Consider the following 20155-nt stretch of genomic DNA (forward strand, 5'->3'; position numbering starts at 1 on the left):
ATAACAGACTTTTTATAATCCATGCACTTTTTGATGAATGACGAAGCATTCTGCAAACACAACGTCCAGATAAACAGAAACAACTTTTTGAGCTATTTTTATAATTTAGGTTACTGCCTTTGCCCTTGTGTCAGTGAAGTTCATTGAAATCAAAGAAAAGAAGAGAGCAATGAGTTTATACAGTCATGGTAAAAGGAAACGTCACCCCCTTTTTATTCTATTATTTTACATATCAGGCATGAAAAATAACTTGGTCTAAATTAAATGCTCTTAAATAACTGATCAACAGCAAGCGTGAGCACCTCGCTAAGAGCAGACGTTTTGGCAGTTTGCTCCCTGAGCCATTTCTATGTGTTAAAACAATGCCAAGGAGGAAAAACATGTGCAGTGATCTTAAGTAATCATTGTTGCCCATCAATCTGGGAACGTCATTTCCAAACAATTTAAAGTCCATCATTCCAATCTTCCTAGCAAATTTAACCCAAGGTCACGCTGTGAAATGCCAAAAATAAAAGGAAAACACCTCCTCTCTCTTTTTCCAACACAGCATATCAGCACAAATGCCTCATCCCAACTGTCAAGCACAGTGGTGGAGGGGTTATCATTTGGGTTTATTTGGTACCCACAGGAGAAGATCGCTTTGCAGTCAGTGAGTTTGACGAGTCCATGTGACTTTTGAATACATGAAAAACATGTGAGGCCATCTGTCGAACAGCTAAAGCTTGGCTGAAATCGGGTCATGGAACAAGGCAAGGATCCCAAGCACATCAGTAACTCTACAATGTAATGGCTGAAAATAAGAGAATCAAGGTGTTTCGATAGTGCAGGGAAAGTCCAGACCTCAACTTGTCTCACGTGCTGTGGCAGGACTTAAGTTTCACTGAACTTATAATATTGTAAAGAAAATTCTTATTAAGCTTGCAAATCATGGGTGTACTTTTCACATAGTTTCTGTATTTTGGCTTATTTTTACTAAATAAATAGTGACACTGTGCAATAGTTTGTAGTTTATTTGAGATTGTATTTGCCTTATTTTAAGGCCTGTTAAAGACTACATTATTATTAGTAGTAGTAGTATTATTATATCCTGATGCACAAAACCTTGCTTTCTTTTTACCAAAACTGTACTATTAAATCTAATATAACATGGACAAATATTATATTATCATCCATAGTAGCTGTCCATTATAGTGTATATTTACTTTCCTGTTGAAACAAGTGAAGAAAGGTACTGCCATGGCTCAGCCTTTCATGTCATTCAAACAGGCCCCCATCTCTTCTCCCTATTTTCCAATGAGCCAAGTGGTTTATGTCAAGTGAAGTCAAGCATGGGCCAGCATATGAATCAAAATTTGTCAAGTTCGTTTTTTCCCACTCTGCTGTATGAATTGATACAGCCTTACTTTTTAATATGAATCCCCGGAGAGCGCCATGTTGCTTTTAACTGACTGTAGGTTCAGCAGAGCAATCAAACCCTTTGTTTTTTCACACCATCCCACAATCCCACCTGCTTCGACAATACGATAGAGGGCCCTTTGAAAAGAACGAGGCGGCATGATTTATTATTCTAATTAGGTGAAGTGAGACTTTTGCAAAGCCACAATTACACTAAATCGCCAAAACAGTTTTCTGGTTGGCTGGCTCCTGTTCTGTTTAGATGTTAATCAGAGGCAGCTATTGACTTGAGGTGCAAACTGCTTGTGAGTCACACTATTGCTTGGTAATATCTTCAACAAACACACAAACAATCAGATGTTTGGAGTCCTTTACTAAATTGCAAATAGGCTTTTTGTCTTATTAAATAAAATTGTGTAAACCAGGTATGCAAGCCTGCTTCCCAACCATGTCGCCATCTAACAGAAGGCTTAACATGCAATGATACCGAGTACTGCAGTGTTTAATTCCAGGTCATTTCATAATTTCTTTGATACTCACTCACATCTGCACATCTCTTTGCTCTCACTCACTGACAATCAAGCAGCTGCAAGCTGGCATGCTCACTAAATCGTCTGCTACTACACACGAGTCACACGCCAGACATATGCAGTCGCTCTCCGCATGCATATATGAGCACGACCTGCACTAGTGCCCATTACGGAGCACGCACACACTCATGCGCACAGGCCCTCATACATGTTTACGTGGATGTAAGCACTCAGGCACAAGCAAATCCAAGTGCAGGCACAACTGAGTACTGCACTCATGGAAAAAAAAACACTATGCATATTATTAGAAATTAATGTGTTGGCAGAATGAACATATATACTTTTACAGACTCAGACTAACACGCAGGAGGAAATTAACCCACAACACAGAGTCCTTTTAGATCCAATCCATTCCTGTGGTTCTCATCTTCCACCCCTTCTCCCCTTTCCACTTCCTACATTCCCTACAACACCCTGAAAACACCCCAATCATCCTGCATCAACAGGCATGTGAACCTTGTGCTTGGTTCATCTCCTTCTATCGCTCTCTTTCTCCCTCACTCCCTCTCTCCGCTGCCTCCTCTATTTTCATCCGTGTGCTTCCACTCTCCTAGCTTTCGGGTAATTACCTGGCATTTGCATTGCAAAGTCCCCAATGCCGCCCTCAGCTCCTCCGCAGGTGATTGAGCTTCATTTCCCCAGCAGATAAGAGAGAGAAAGAGGAAGAGGGAGAGGAAAAGAGGATTGCGGCAGGGTGTGATGTTATTCTGGATTGCAGGATATAGGAACAATGCCCCAAATTCTTTGTTATTCTCATTGTCTGGTTCAGAGCGCACACAAAAAAATTTTTTTTAAGTTTCCGCACATAAATAATCACAGTCATTACTATCGCATCACCTGGTCTGGCTGTATTTGCAGTAAAACTCTGCTTTTTGACTGTTGCAGACTTGTAACTCTGAGTGACTTTTTTTAGACTAATAGTTTAAATAGTTTTGTGCCTTTGCCTTTTTCTGTGGGTTATAATTGCAAATCACACATCATATTAGTGCCAGTTAAAGACAGTGAAGGACACAATGATTGTTGTTGACTCCTGGGTGAACTTTCTCCCAAAGTAGGAGTTTTATCTGCCCAACAGTCCTAAACTAAAGATTTAGGACTTTTTGTTTAACAGACAAAACCAACAGATTCTAGAGTAGAAATTCTGGCACAATTAATTAGTTGTCCTTAGTTATCCATCAGCTGACCAATACTTTCAACTTTTCTTTACCTCTTAGTCTCTGTCTCTTTTGTCTGTTTCACAAAACTGAAATTATGTTCAGCTTTCAATCCAAGGCATCAGCTTTCATTGCTAATGAGATGTCAGATGATTGATAAGTATGCCTTTCTTGAAGACTTCAGACTGGAATTTGCGCCTTTTTAGTCATCGAATCATCATGAATGATGTCTCCAGACATAATATACGTGCACTAGTTGGGATTTTACATTCCCTCATCCAAGCATTTGTAAGTACACATTCTTCATTCTACATATTCTTCCATATGATTTTTCTAAAGAAAAATATAGGTGTCAGGTTTATAAGGCGGAAATAACCAAGAAGACCTGTGTTGTCCTCGGGATTCCCATATACTTGTTTGCCATTCACCTAGGGGTCATTTTTGACCCGAGGACAACACAAGGGTTTAAAGGGCATGACTTTTTCGATATTTTAGGATCGTTTATGTGGTCAGAGTTGTGTCCACGAAAACGTGGCCCATCTTCGTTTGCATTTCATTTATCCTGCAGGGCTTAGAGCCATTTTGTTAGATATTAACTGCGAGCTCTTAATGCTGTTTCTCATCAACGTTAACCACAAACGAGCATTACTTTATATAAAATACCACAAAGGGGAAATAACCTTCCATACATCTATATTCCAACCCGCTCCACCAGTAGCACCTCCTACAGAATGAGCGCTGATTACTGGCGAGTGCTCATTTACATGCTGGACACCGTGGATATTTATTTAAATTTAATTTCTTTCCCGCACACGGTGCTGTGCAGGCTTTTGTGCCAAAGTCATATTAACCCCTTGACTAGTTAATATGCAGTGCACGGCGTTGCCCACGCGCGATGAATATTCATATTGATGGCGTTTTCGACGACGTCTCTCCATCCCTTTCTCCCTCCCCTTTATCCCGCTATGTAACGGAACGACGTGGCGCTATGGAGGCATGCCGGAAGACTCGGGCAACCTCACATTTACGCCCTCAAACACAAACACAGATCGTGTGGCTCCTCGTAGTTTACGTGTGCTTCGCTGTCGCTGAAACAATGAGCGATAAAACACTTGATAAAACTCAGATGCCGAGCAGAGAGGCCGCGCTGAAAGGAAGGGAGGAGAAAATGGTCGTGGCAGGTAAATATCGCACGGTGGTGAGTTTGTACCAAGATAACAGTTGGCACGGGGGTGACACCTGGTGCTCCAGGTTACCTGTGGCACACGCACACGAGTGACATCAGAACAGCTCGTGTGAAAAATAGTGACAGAAAACAGCGTCGTTGTTAAGAAATTTTAAGTTCAGAGCAAGCAAAGTAAGATGTGCAGTTGGTACTGCTTTATAAACTAATTATTAAGTGTATAGATAGTTGAAGTACACAAGTAAGTAGCTGAAGTATACAAGGATTAAGGTGACAGCTTCCAAACAGTCGAAGCCTCTGCTCCATCTGCAGAATACCTACCAGCTGAGAAACTTGTTCTGCTGTTATTTTCCACTCTTGGTAGGAGGTGCTGATGCCCTGCATGACCACAGGTTTGAACTCGTTCCATTCTGCAGAAAAATAGGGGCAGCACAAATGAAAACAGTATTTTTCAGATTATAGTTATCAAGGAAAACCCAGGTTTCAAGTGGGTGTTAGGTTTCGTTATTTAATTTTTATTTCTTTTTTCACTTGTAAGTCCTTGACTTCATCTTGGCACAACGTAGGTGTTGGACGTTTTGTTCAGGGATCAATCCAGCCATATTAAAGGTTGAGACATATCACAACAGACACACTGGTTTGTGTTAACTGAAGTTATATCCCTGCGCACTGCAGTGTGTGCAACTGATGGTAAGGGCTTGTGACTGTTTATCCCGGACATTATGGCTGTCTTATGACAGAAATTGAAAATATGATCAGATCCAGAATCACGTGAAAGTCTGTCTTGGTGGATTTTCAACAAGTAAATCTTCCTCCACTTTTGTAACTGACCAGACCTGTTGTGTTGTCAAAACTCTGCAGCACAGTGAAAAATAGAAAGGCTTTCAAAAGTCAGGCAAAAGGAAGAGTAAATATATATATATATATATTTACTCTTCTTCTTCTTTGCATGCAACTTATTAATTTTGTGAAGCTATTAGTTACTGTTTGATGAACACTTACTTACAGAAATGAATGCCAACACATTGCAATAACCCCAAGGTGACACTGAACATAGTTTAGCAAACCGTGCTGGTAAACAACAATGGTAAATGTAACATACACGCAATGGTCATTTGCTTTAAGATAACCTACTACACACACACACACACACACACACACACACACACAAACACACACACACACACACACACATATATATATATATATATATCATTTGTAATGTTTTGAGTGTTAAGAAAGTATTTTACAGACGCTATATAGATGTTGATAATGGTGGCAGTTTATATAGCAAGAGTTAGGCACCAGACATACATACACTACGATCATTATAGTAAGAGAAGATTATCAGATTTCGGGTTGATTGGTAGTCAAGAAAATTACTTAGGTTCAGGAAAAGCTCGGGGTTTGAATTAAACCACTTTCACAATGTTAACCACGTCTTAAAAAGCCTTCAGAAACCCCTGAAAGCGTACTTCTCCTGAAACTATATTTTTAGCTCATCCTGCCTGTGAACTTATTCCATGGCGGGGCATTTACAGTTCGTCCGTCCATCTACAATTCCTCAAGAATCGCTACTCCTCCTACAGTATTGGTCAGAATTTAATCAAACTTGCACACGTTTATCACCTAATGGGTCCTCACCTAAATTGTGCTCAAGGTGAAGGTCATACTTGTCGTTTTACGGGCAATAACATGAATTGCGATGGATTGTGAGCCGGATGAGTTACAGTGTCATTGACGTTCTGGCTCCAGTCTTTTCTCCACCTGAGCTGTAAAACTCAGCACAGCATCCTGAACAGTCAGTTTTTCAGTGACGGTTTTGGAGCAGCATTAATTACGGTGGCGTAAGAACAACACCAACACATTGATTCATTCTCCATTTGGGTTTTTCCCATGGAAGCTCTAGTATACTACAACCCTTCCATCCAGGCAGACTATGTACCGCCATATATAGTTTTAGTTTTGTTTTCCAAGCATTGCACAGTAAGTGAAGAGGCCATTTTACGATGACTAGAATGGATGCAGTATTTGTTGCTTAATTTATGTTGAATTAAATGTGTTTGAGCTGCAGGTCAGAATTATTTACTCTTTAAATTACAGTTTTTATTGGGTGGAAATAAAAATGTTAGTATTTGCTGGACTTTTGACATCACACTATGGGTTGCTGATATGGATACGATGACTAAGTAAATTGTATCCACAGAACTCTTGTGTTAGCCTGACATTTTCACAACTGTGGAGATATAAATATGGAGGTTTGGAGCTTTTTTACCTGCCCTGACATTAACTTTTCAAACCAAGTACCTCAGGATACATTTGCTGTGATACTATTTAGTAGAGTTGGAAATAAAAGTTATTTAATGTCTTTTTTTTTTCTACAAAAATGATAATAATCAAGCATGCCAACACCTGCCTTAAATGTGTCCTGAAGACGGAGCCAGTCTGCTATCAGTCTGCGATTGAATGGGGTTAAGTTAGCAATTACATGCAACCTGTTTCTGCAGCAATTAACTGTGATAGGTCATAGAAAAATCACATAACTGTTGCTGTCTACATGGACAGAAACTAATATTTAACTATTACATTTGTGCTCAGCAACTTTCCCTTTGTTTGAGCGGTTTGGTCGAGTAACATTATCTCAAGATGGTGGTGCATGAGATCAGCCCTCGCGTTTGTTGTATTTCCATAGTAGTTTGATTTAATGAATAAAATGTCGATATTTGGTGTCACTGTACTGTATCTGTATTTTTCCCCTCACCCCTCTGTTTAGCCTGTTTAGTGAATGTGTGTGATGTAGTCTGTGGACAGTAATAAAATCTTTCAGTCAACAACAAAATCTGTAGTGGCAGCAAAAGCCTGTTGGGATATGTGGTGGGATTGTGTACAAATAGTTGTTGATTAAGTCAGGATAACACAAATCTGTTTGGATCAAGTCCTCAGCTCTGTTATAGCCATCCTGGCACAGAAAATGTCACATTTAAACAACTGAATGAAATCATTTTACTACTTTTTGCTGAACTGTTCGGAATATCATTCATTCTGTGAGTCAAACATCCCTGCCTCACCTCAGCTCGTCTTGTCGTTTCATTCACTTTTTCGTCTTATTAATTCGGGACCGCAAGGCCAGTATCAGTGTACCACCAAGGAGAATCGTGGTGTGATATGAACATAGATAGCTCTATCCACAAAGTGCATTGTGGGACCTGGGTGTGAGCGCATAGGATGAAGCCGTGCCGCAGCGTCCAGAGGTCCATCTGGGCATTATGCGCATGAAGGCTCCGCCCCGTCGTAAGTTCCTTCTCCGTCTGTTGAAGCAGCTCGGAGACACCGCATGGCAGAAATCTGTTCCTCCCCTTTCACCATGGGGGAGCAGTTTAGATGGGGTCGTTCAAGTGTGTGTATGTGTGTGTTGGAATAGCATGCTTCTGTGTTTGACGGTGTGAGCCATTAAGCATGAGTAATTTAAGGATTGCAAGAACGGTCTCCACATATGCCCTGTGCTGTCCCAGCCTCGTGTGTGTCCGAGTGCACGCACTTGCGTCCTGTCCACAATGAAGATCGCTAATTTTGAAAGCTACTTCTAGCCTTCCATTTAAAGAAGCACCCCGTTTCTTGTTCAGATGTCCTGTTGTCCTGTGTTCTCTCCCTTCCTTGCTCCAGTCTGTATAATGTACTCAGTGACCTTGGCGAGAATGATCCAGTGGCAGATTGCTACATGGTAGGGGCACAGTAGCTATTATTTTGAGTCAGTGCGGGATAGACTGCCAATATTTCTTCTAAACAGGATGGGGGAGGTCAGCTGACTAAAATCAATCTCTGCTACATGTTTCACTATAACTCTTAAAAGCAGCTTCATAGAGAAGATATATTTCTGGTGTTATACCTCTGTTGCTTCTCTTCCGTCTCTTGATGCCCTTGGGTTCCTAGTTTTGGAAAGAGCTTGGAGGGGGAGAAAGCATGCATGCGTTGAGTAAACATATAAATTAAGTATCCAAACAGAAGATAAATAAATGAGAGATTTGCTTATGGGCGGTCCTGCAGCTCACTGATTTTTACTAGAATGTCAGCGCAAGAACATAACCTGAAATCTGTCATTTGATTCTTGTATGGTTTCCATACCACAGTCAGTCAGTGAATTGGAGACCTTTACACTCTTCATGCATCTTGGTCAGTGCACTCTGGAGTAAACCCCTCTGTGACACTAGCTGTATAGAAAATCATTGGATTTGCTCTCATATATGTGTAGGGGGAGAATGAGCATTTTTCTTGGGCCACTTGGAGACTGTTTTATTTTTTTCCCATCACACCGGCTTGTGTTAGATTTGCGGGCAGGCCCAAACAGGATGCTCCTCCATCTTTGAGGAAGGGGAATAGTGGAGCTGATGTAATAATCGCAATCTTTTTCCAACCCAGAATAGTGACTGTGTGAGGTGTATGTATGCATCACAATAACAAGTTGGGTTAGTTGTTTACAGGCCACAGCAGCAAAGTTTTCATTACTTACCTTTTAATGGTATTTTTTTTTATCCCCCCCTCCCCAATTTGTTCCACTCTTTCTCGCCCCTACCCACCCTCCCATTCAGCAGAGGAGTAGTTGGCAGCGGCATAAAGCATCAGCCTGCTCCGACGACTCGTGCCTGAGTCCCTGCCAACCTGTGTGAAGCTAGGAAGGGGAATAGGAAAGAGGGAGGGAAGGGGACGAAAGAGAGGAAAGCGATAGAATGGATTTTTTTTTTGGAAGGAAATAAACAGAGCAGCCTGGAAATCAACCTTCCAATGCCAGTTTTGGCATCCAGGGATAGAACCTCTCCCGGGTCCCTGTGAGGAGGCAGGAGCGCTTGGACTTCAGTTTTACGGGTGAGAAACACGGGATCACGGGTAGAAGCGGAGGTTAACAAAGACTAAATACCCACTAAAACAAGTCAAACTGGGCTTTATTGTCCGCTAAACAACAGACAGATTGTTGTCCCCTTGACTGGTGGTAAGCTTGATTCAAGCAGAGTGGCAGGGTGTCCGGGTTTGATTTTTCTGGTTCTGGTCCAGCCGCCTACAACCGACATCCTAAAAGCAACAAAAGGTGACCAACGTATTCCGCTTCTGTCCTGCTGCACTGTATAGAAGGCGCAGTGCTTTTCAGATATCCGAGAAAGCAAAGACACGCAAAAAAATTACGCCCATATCTCATCCAAGTTGGGAAAAAAAGCCTTTTCATGAATCCTTCCCCCATATTCAGCCTGTTTTCTCCTTTTGTAAGCCCAGTCAGTCACCCTCCCTGCTTGTTTTTTTTTTTTTTTTTTTGTCGTCCTCTGTTCTTTCTTTTGCTGGCGTAGTGAGGGAGCGTAGTGAGGGTATTCAGTTCTTTCTCAGTGCCTGCGTGTGTTAGATGGGGTAATTCTGGCAGAGTGGGGTGTGGGCGCTGGTCTGGAGGGGGAGGGCGGGGGGTGCTGGACCAGGCACAGTGAAAGGAGCCAGCCTGGCACTGTCTGGACCTCTGCCAGATGCTCCCTGGGAGAAACACCCACTGCAGAGGTTGGTGTGCAGGTGATTGTGTGGCTGGTTGCGTGCATGCAGGCAGCCGCGCACATGTTTAGCAAGAAGGGAGTGAGGGATGATGGGAAGGTGGTGCGAGGAAGAGAGTGTGAAGTGAAGATGGAGAGCAGCTGACAGAGATGAGAGGGCGAGGAGATTTGGCTCTGAGTTTCCTTCTTTGGACAGTGCTGTGTCGGCATATTCTTGGCTAACTTTGTTTTTACCTCTCTCTCTCTCTTTTTTGTTTGTTTATTTGTTTGTGTGTTTGCTTTCTCCGTGTTCTCTTGGATGAAGTGCTTGGTCTTTTTATATAGCGCCCAAAGGCATGGTGGTCCGAAAGCCAAAAAGAATCCTTCACTGCCTCTCTGCTACCCTCATCTGTTGCTTCTCACTGGCTATTTACGCCTTTTATTGTTTTGGCAAGCTTGATCTCTCCTCCTCCCACTTCTCCTCCTTCTCTATCGCACACTCTTCTCCCTCTCACTCTCTCAGTTTCGCGCTCTCTTTCTCTCTCAGTCGTTTGGCAGCTACAGTACTTTTTATCGTCGTGGCCAGAAACAAAGGACAAGAGGGTGAGAGTGAGCGGAGGATAGAAACAATGCAAATTCACAGGGAAAAAACGGAAGATATCTAATGTTCTCACACCTCCTCAAGTCACCTCCATCGGATGAGAATATTTTGCCCGTACAGGCACTCATATACTTTGACTGGAGTTAACTGTGCTCGTGAACATGACCTAGCACTGCCAAACAACCTGCTGCTGAAAGACAGCACTGTCGCACAACAGGAGGGCAAGAAGAGACCGCCTTAGGGCACCCAGGCCCCCGTGACATTTTACTTCTTTGTGCTTGTGCAGTGTGCTACTCCACAGTAAAAAACAAACAGTTTTTTGTCAAGTAACAGAAGTGCCTTAGCACGCCAAGAAAGTATTATCAGCTCAAGTGTACTCTTTTATTGTGTAGTCTTCCAAACACTTAATCTTAAGGGCCCAAGCATTCAGAAACTGTTTCTTTTCTGTGCTCTGCTGTCTGGGTTCGGAACGATTTCTGGAAGCCTAAACTGAAGGTAGCTGCTGTTCTTTGGCCTTTTGTCGCAGAGGGAGATCATCCCATCTAGGAAATGAACTATTATGTCCGTATCAGATTAGAGATTGTTTTTATTCAGGTCAGTGTTGCACATAACATTTCTGAGCAGCCAGAAAGTAATCGCACATTGAACTCAGCGCAAGCGTCCATTATTGGGATGTGCCTAAGCTCTTAGTGTACCCCGTGGCCTGTTTATCTGTAGACTAATATTAGTGGTTGCAGTACAAACCAGCCTTGCTTAGTGGAGATTTGCACGCTAAGTCACCTCAGTCTTCTTAAACCCTAATCCCCCTCACACATCTGCGAGCTACACACTCACACACACACTTCCTTTTTAGCACTCTAATTCCACTCAGCACAGTTGGCAGTAGAGTGCTACCTCTCAGCACTCCAGTTTGTTTTACTTATTGGGTATTTTTAACATGATGAAGATTAGGGTGGCATTGAGTCTACTTGCAGTGCTCTTCCCCACATGTGAGGTTATACAGGCTCACGCCCTTGAAGTGTAGTCATCTTTTTTGCTTTGTGGACGCCCAGTGGTGTCGAGCTGCACACTAAACACGCTTTCATTCCACATAAAGTGAAGTAAGAGGGAGAGAGATCAGACAGAACTGCTGCTTTGTGTTTAATTGTGTGTATTGAGGAGAGGACAGCAGGGATAGAATAGCAGTCAAAGCTGTGTAATCCCTTAAATGTCTTTCCTGCACAGAAGCCTCTGGCTTTGATTTGCTGGCCCGGGGCAGCCTGTAAAGACTTGTGAGGCCAAATCGAGGCGCCTAATAGGCCTCTTTGCTCTCGTATTGTAATTTGTACTGTTGCAACACTGTGTTATGGTCTGAAGCCATATTTGCACACTGTTTCTCTTCACAGACAAGCATGCAGTCAATGGGAATCCAACTGTGGAGCCTTTCCCAGAAGGGATGGAGACCATCATGTTTGGTGAGACTGCACAATCACACTTTTGAAAAATCAGAAATAAACCAATATGGCATCCTCTTTTACCAGTTTGTGGTTAGTAACACATTTTGGCGAGAAGCTGGTTTTACTGTAGCGCTGAAGCAGGGGCGATTCATGCATTTGTTTGTGCGCATCCAGGAATGGGCTGTTTCTGGGGAGCCGAGAAACTTTTCTGGCGACTTCCGGGAGTCTTCTCCACACAAGCGGGCTATGCAAGTGGCTTCACACCAAACCCCACTTACGAAGAGGTCTGCTCAGGTACTGCGCTTTTACGCATTTGTGTAATTATACCTGCACTTTGATTTATAATAACCGATCATGCTACCTTCCCCTGAGCAGGACATTTTACTGTTACATCTATGGCCAAAATAAAACAGATAAACAGCTGGAAAGGTTGCTTTAAGTAAAGCTATCTCTTCCTCTTGCTCCTTCCCTTCATCTGCAGTCAACTACTCAGAATGCACCGCTCCAGATGGGCTGCACCCACCCGTCCCCACCCCCCCATGACCTACTTGTAAGGATTGGGCTCTGTACTGTGCTGTACTGCGGCGTTTTTGCCAACAGAGGTTACTGTGTATGAAGCGCCATAGATTGGGCTTCTTTCCCTGAGAGTTTGATTTGGCGAACGTGCCGGAGATGAAGGCATAAATCCTGAGTATTTACAGTCGGAGGCTTTGAAAATGTTTGGCTACCTGTCTGAATCCCTCTAAATTAGTCTCTCAGCGGTCCTCATCATGACAGTCGAAAAGATTTATGTAGGCAGTTGATGTATATATTCAAGAGAATATGTTAGATTTTACTCTCCTTTTCCCTCCCTTGTGTTTTAGGAGATATGAGTGTTAGTTTGAGGCTTCTCCATCACTCCATACTGGCATAATGTCTAGGTGAAGGCACAGCATGTGTAAAGGAAGGGAAAGATGCTCTGGGCTTAGTTGGCAGATTTTCTGAGCAGAGCCCTTCATAGAATTTCTATGTTTCTATCTGTTCTCCTCCCAGTCCTGCTTTCTGTCAGTTTCCCAGCAACACGATGGTCAGCTATGGAGGAAGATGGAGATGGAGACAGATGACAGAAAAAGAGAGACTGAGTGACGAAGCAAGTGGGGAAATGGGTAAAATAAACTTTTGAGGAAAAAAAGTGTGAGAAAGAATGGTTACCTGTCCATCGGCTGAGAGAGTGCAGGCGTCGCTCCATTGGCCATGACGGAGCAGAACACTGCGACGGCATGAGACCGAGGAGCTGTCAACACAGCCAAGGCAGGACAGACAGACAGACAGAAAGAAGGGGTTGATGGAACTGTCAGAAGAGCCAGGGAGGGATAGAAGGACAGGCTGGATGCTCTGACAGACAGAAATAGAAGAGGTTGAGGTGCAGTCAGATTCGACAGACACAGACAGACAGCTGGGAGTGATGAGAAAATGATGTTATTATCAATGAGCATATTTGAACTAATTTGTAAAACAGTCCATTGCACGAGATGTTTGCGATACAGAATCAAAGGCTAATGCTGATACCTTTCAGTTCTACCGTGCTGCATGAAGATGAATCCAGTCCTCCAACCATAACAGTCAGATAGACTGCTGATCATATCAATGGATTTTTAAAAATCTCTCATTAGTTTGTTATTTTCTGCCAAACCTTAGTAAACTAACAAGTGGTAAAATTGGTTACAAAAAAAGGTTGGTGATTGTTATTAGAACAAAAAAAACCCATAAATTCCAGACTCCAGTGTTTTGCTTATATCCTCACAGCGACACAGCACCACTACACGACTTCCATGTTTTCCACTTTAGTTCAGTTTATATCTTACAGATAGAGTTAATGGAGGCCATGTGTAGATCTCTAAGGTATAGGCCGTAAATTCTATTTCAGTGCAGGATCTGAACTATTAATATCACAACCACTATAATAAATAGGAGTGGAAGAAAGGAGAAAGACTGTGACTGTTTATATAGTCTTTCATACACTTTTGATTTGGGTTGGAAGGTCAGTTGTGTTTTGTGATTGAATATAGGACTTTTCTATAAGGAACCACTGTGATTATGTTGTGTCATTCACTGTGACTTGGAGCAGTGAGCAGAAAGTTTGCAGTAAATATGGCTTTGCTATAGGGCCATTACTGCAATAGAGAGTGTGTGTTTTATTGCTTCATGCTGTTTTGGCTCTGGATGATTGCTACTGGCATAAGAAACTTGTAAGAGAAATGTCAGAAGGCAGTAGCCCCAATGTGAAGTTATATTTTTCAAGAATGCATTCTTCAGCACAGGCGTAGCTTCTGAGTGCATTCATATAGCCACTGTGGGTGAAATAACAATAATTATACTTAAGACTCTTGTTTGCTCACTGAAGGTAATTCCAAGTATTTCTGTGGATTTCCAAAGCTTTTTCACTCATTGCTGTTTATAACAGCAGATAACAATTAAACTAAAAAGGCCAACGGGATGCCATGTTGGGCTTTGAGGTATTTTTCACCCAGAGGGCTGTTCACCTTGCTGAAGGGTCCTTCAGCCAAAAATTGAATCTCTAGCAGCTTTAGTGTTGCTGGCCTTTTCCACTTTCACCCCTTTCATGTGCGACAACCCTGAAGAGTCATACCACAGTCATATTATTTCAGATCTTAACAGCTATTTTTGCTCCAGCTGAATTTCTACCATTTTTGTTGAGTTGCTCACAGCATGACTGCCAGTCTGCAACCACACTCACTGTTCTGTGTTTGCAGAATGTTTGCAATCCCACAGAGTTAGAGGTTTTATACAGGTAATACATATTAAATATGCCAAGTCCAGTATTATGCATAGTCTCGAGCCACCCCTCATTTCTTTATATTTTGCTAATATATTTAGCTAACTGTGTTACACCAGATAAATGACATCTGAAAGTGATGTCATTAAGAAATAATCCAGACCTGACCTAACACAGGACCCAAGAGATGCATCTGGCCCATCAGCTGATCCACCAGCTGTTCACTGAAGTCATAAGAAATGATTTCAGGGTGAGGGTGGCTGTTAAGAATTCAGTTCAATTCAATTCAGTTTTATTTATACAGCACCAAACCCCAACAACAGTCACCTCAAGGCACTTTATATAGTAACGTAGACCCTACAATAATACATACAGAGAAAAACCCAACAATGATAAGATCCCCAATGAGCAAGCACTTTGGCGACTGTGGGAAGGAAAAACTCCCTTTTAACAGGAAGAAACCTCCAGCAGAACCAGGCTCAGGGAGGGGAAGCCTGCTGCAACAGAGAGTATTTAAAGCATTTTTTAAAGTATTTAAAGGTCTTTTGAGACGATTATTGCAAATTTGCAATTTTTGGTTTAAATTGTCGTGTAACTGAGATCCAACAGTTAGTGTCTTCAGCCATCTATAAAACACAGTGGAGGATCTGTCATAGTGGTGTTGAGGATCGTATCATAATTGATGGAATAATGAATGCAGAAAACTGCCATCAGATTTTTATCCACTATGCAGTGCCATCTGGAAAGCATCTGAAAGCAGTGGCTCCATTTTCCAGCATGATAATGATCCCAAACACACTGCCAATGCATTTAAAGCATACCTGGATAGAAAAACACACAGAAAGCTTGACTAAGAGAGTTCAGACTGTGTTGAAGAATAAAGGTGGTCATATGAAATACTGTCTTTCAAGCTCCTATATACTGTACTTCTATGAGTATTTGCACATTTCATTAAATAGCTCCACCTGTTTCCAATTTTCCTTGCAAAATATAAACACTTGAGGAGTTTTGCTGCACAATATGCTTACAATCTAAATCTAAAAATATGCTTAAAGTTTCTAGCATCACCTTTTTTTTCCAGAAATTAGTTAATACACACTCCTTGACTTTGGTAACAACAGTTTAAATAAACGAACTCCTCCATTTTCATTTGGCACACCATGTTCCTCTGAGCATCATTTAGAAAAGAGAAAGTTGGTTTCAAACCAGATGCATGAATTTGGCAGACATTCATCTATTATCTGCAATGCACCTGATAAATCTTTCTGTGTGGGCATCTTTTGTGTGTGTGCTGTATACTGTACTTACAGTTTCTTCTGAAGCAGTTCCAAGCTGACACCTCTGTCTTTATGTTTAGAAGAAAAATGTGTTTGCAAAGGGGTGCTTGGCGTTTGAGATTACCTTTTCTGCTCTAAATGTGTTTCCCGTTGCGGATGCACCTACATGTGAGACTTAAAGCAGCTCCTACTTTGTGAATGCCTGCAGGCAGCTTGTTGAAGCTTCGGGGTCCTGGCAGCTGCAGACAGGAGTGAGTGCTTTTGGCAACCTCCACCATAAACCCCAACATTGACTGCTTTCTCTCTTGCTCTCTCTTTCTATCTGAATCTCTCTTTCTGCCACTTTCTCTCTCCCCATTGTGCCATGAGCAATGGCTGACTGTCTTCTACCTGTGGCACCTGAACTCACTGCACAAGCATCCCACTCATGAGCTCTCCTTTGCAGTTTTCAGTAGGCAATTGTTTTAAATTTAATCAGCTGTTACAGTATGTCCAGTGTTTGTGGTGAAATGTAGGAGAACAGAGTGAAATAAGGAGAACCTGGATCGAGTGGACATCATAAGAGGGGATGTCGTGTCACTTTACTTAGATTAATGCAAATTTGTGCTTCTCCACTAGGTCTGACAGGTCACACCGAGGTGGTGAGAGTGGTGTTCTCCCCCCAAGACATCAGCCTTGAAGAACTGCTTAAACACTTTTGGGAGAAGCACGATCCAACACAAGGTAGCAGCGCACACATACACTCACAGACAAACCCCAAAGTTGCCCTCAAATAAGTCCTCTCCCAAGGGGCACAGGGTGTATTAGAGCAGAAGGATGATGCCCAGACGTGTGCCTGTGTGTGTGTGTGTGTGTGTGTTGTGGTGGGGGGAGGTCTCATGGGTGTAAGTCAACGCCAGACAGTGTTAATGTGTCTGAGATCCAGCCATCCATGGAGAGACCCACCAGTGCGGTGCATGTTCAAGCTCCCGAAAACCTCACTGAGCATGTGCGTCTTTCTTACTTTATTATATGTATACCAGCCTTTTGTCGTTCACTACACATATTGGATTCTGGGTGACGCAATGATGATACTAAATTCGCTCATTTCTAGGTTGAATAACGTCTTTGGATTTTTATGTTATTGTGCTCACTTGTGCTTCATCCGTGGGTTTAGTCCCTTAACGACATATCTGAAGTAGTCAGTGACAGGAAGCTGGTGACTGTTCAGAAACTTTGGAGCGACGTCGTAACAGCTCGCTTAGCTAATTCAGATGCTTCACTTGTGATCGCTATTCCATCGCACTTGCACAGCATCGACAAGGACCACATCCCCCAAAAGCCATATCTCTTCTTTTCTTCAAGTCTGTTGCTCTCTTGTTTTCTGTGCTCACTGGAGGAGGTGATGTAAGAACATTAATGCACCGGGAGGATATGTAGAGGGTGTGTGCATCTATGTGTGTGTGAGAGACAGAAAGGACAGGCAAAGAGGTACTGTGCTCACTTATATTGAATGTAGGGAGGGGCATGACAACTTGGGAAGAGATGGATCAAAGATTCATAGGCCCGACCTTCAGGCTTGTGTGCACGCACGCAACACTCACAGTAACGTTGCCCGTGACGGTTTTGTCATCCCTTTTGCATCTGTCATGATTGCTCTCTCATGATCGCTCCTGGTGTGACCTACATACACTGGAATGTCAGCCATGTTTGTGCGTCTACCGCAAATACCCAGATAAATACAAGCATAAGCTTTTCACTTCGGCTGTTCTACATGAGGCAGGATTTTGGAAGGATGCAGGGGAAGAAGAAGCTACTGAGCGCTGAAGATCATCCAAGAGCCCCATCCTCCTAATCAGAAGGGATTCTTCTCCTGTTGACCACAGCTGAGAGCAGAGACACGTCTTACTGGGGGCAAAGAGTCGAGCTGACACACCACGGTGAAAAAGCAGTGAGGCCAAAAGACTAGTCATGCATTTCCCTTGACTCGCTGCCTTGTCTCATCTCATGTTTTATTAATAGTGTGCAGCTTATTGTCTATGCACTATGTATTTTTATTTTTATTTTTTTGTCACAGGTAAGATCAGACGACATATTTTGGAATAACCACAAACTCAAATGTACTTTTTTCTCAGTCTCCCTGAGTGTTGCTCCTTTGCGCGTGACTTAAATGTGAATCCCGGCCGTTTCTCTCTTCTCAGATTCCGGGTTCACGTGTAGCAGAAATTCCTCTGATTTGACAAATGTAGCATGGAGTGGTGGAAAAGGGCCCGCTGGCTGTGCCTTCACGCATGCTTAAGCTCCAATTTATTCTGTCCACCTTAGAGCTGGGCTTAAAAGAGAATGGAGAAATTAAGGAAGTTCACTCTTTTCCCTTTTAACTGCACACATTCACTAGAGATCGTATATGAAGACGAGCCTGGGAGCATTACGAATTCTGTTTTCTCCTGGCACGTATCAAAACAGCAGAGGTTTGATAGATATAGATATATATCTATAAAAACATATGCGTGTGTGTGTGTCGGGGGGGCAATGCACAGGTGCATATTCAGTTGCATGTAATGCTTCCCTTTTAATGCGTTCATGTGGGTGTGTGCATGCACATATGTGTGTGCGCGCGTGTATGTGTTTTGATATCTGTGCCTCTCTGCTTTGCCTCAGTTCAAAAGGGTTTAGTCCCGACAACGTGATGTCGGGCTGCGTCAGCTCCACCAATCCCAGCCTGGATAGCAACATTAGCAGCCAATCAGAAACTCCCAGCAGCCTTTGCTGTGTGCCCCCTTTCCATATTCAGCAACACTAGTCTCAATCTGCTGGCTTCTTTGGGATGTTGCATAAAGCCACCCCCACACCCCCCCATTCCAACATGCTTCCATATTATAAGTTTCTCATGTCTACGTTCAGTCAACTCTTCAGGAGCACCCCTCCACGCCAGTGAATGACAAACTCTCAACAGTCGGGTGACATTGCATGTCAGAGGGCAGCAGCCATTTTGTTGCATCTTGAAAGCTGAAAACGTGATTTCGTTGAGGATGATCACCGCTGACTTGCGAGCCCATCCAGTTTTTCTTTCGCTTTAATGCGGACTCCGGCGCAGTAAAATTTTACCTTATGCACAAGTGCCCACTATGCCTACTTTAAGCTTTAATTAAGCTTTGCTTCATTTGAACATACACTTAAGAGCACACCCATGCATACTGTGCATGCAGAGAGTGTACACAGCAGCATAGGCTGCTTGTCAGTGTATTCACTGGACGAGTCCTTGTTACAGAGGCCTGTAGGCCCGGTTTCACTCTCTGTTTTTGCTATCTCCGCACTCCCTGTGGAAGATAGGAGCACCTAATCTGGTCATTTCTTTATCCTGCCAACCTTTCAGCGCAAACCCCACTGTTTCTCTCTGTTACTTCAATATTTGCCTTACCACCCTTTTTTTTTAATCCTTAACCCTTTTAAACAAGCACCCCCCCCCCCTTTTTTTTCTCTGATTTCTTATTCTGTTTTCTATCTTCTTTCCTCCAATTCTTTCCTCTGTGTTTGCACATTCTGTCCCAGTTTCCCCCTCTCCTCCTGTCTCATCCTATCACCCCCTCCGCCTTCCCACCCCACCCATTTCACCTGCACCCCCTACCCCTGTCCCTTTTGCAGTGAGTGGAGCGGAGGGGCAAGTGAGAGAGCAAACGGCCCGGAGCCCGTCAGTACATCCGCAGAGCAGCACAGTGAGTCGACCGCTCCCTGAGGCCATCCGCTCATCACACAAACACACTCACATTCACTCACTCCTCTTTTATCTCTTAGTCACTCTCTCCTCCCTGCTCCTCATCCCCCCCCTCCCCCCCGCTCTCCTCATCTCTTCCTCCGTTCCCCTTGTCCCCCACCCTCTCCGCCGCCCTTCATCTTAACAAGCGAGGCTTTTCCCCTCCTCATTGTTTCCTCCCCATCTCTTTTTCCCCTTCTTTGCTTCCTCTTCCCTCATTCCCTCCATCCTCTCTATTTTTTGAGGCCATGCAGTATTTATGTTGTGGGCTGCTGATGCTGCGTCAGTGAACAGACATCACAGGCGTACGCCGATAGACACAAAAACACAAGTGTACAACTAAAATGGCCGACGCATCTGTCCTCATTTGATAGCGTCTGCACCATACATGCATGCTAACCTTTGTAGGTTAGATACTTTAAATAGTTTAGTTAAAAAGAAGAAAAGAAAAAAATGATTGTGAGGGGTTTTTTACATTTGAGCTTGGGGTTTTTTTTTTGTTCTAAAAT

The 20155-nt window shown here is 43.1% G+C and overlaps 1 protein-coding gene across 2 annotated transcripts in view; it reads left to right on the top strand.

Annotated features, from left to right (window-relative positions):
- Nucleotides 1-4109: 4109 nt before the first annotated feature.
- The window catches only part of msrab (methionine sulfoxide reductase Ab), a 44014-nt gene continuing 27968 nt past the window's right edge, over nt 4110-20155 (top strand). For both annotated transcript variants that reach the window (XR_013970317.1, XM_080871239.1), the window contains exons 1-4: nt 4110-4320; nt 11810-11878; nt 12035-12154; nt 16532-16636. Coding sequence is in view for 1 of the 2 variants with exons in the window: in XM_080871239.1 (XP_080727365.1) it covers nt 4128-4320; nt 11810-11878; nt 12035-12154; nt 16532-16636 (487 nt within the window). In the remaining variant the exon portion in view is untranslated. The remainder of the gene's footprint in view (nt 4321-11809; nt 11879-12034; nt 12155-16531; nt 16637-20155) is intronic.

This window comes from Rhamphochromis sp. 'chilingali' (genome assembly GCF_963969265.1).
Source record: "Rhamphochromis sp. 'chilingali' genome assembly, chromosome: 21".
NCBI lineage: Eukaryota > Metazoa > Chordata > Actinopteri > Cichliformes > Cichlidae > Rhamphochromis > Rhamphochromis sp. 'chilingali'.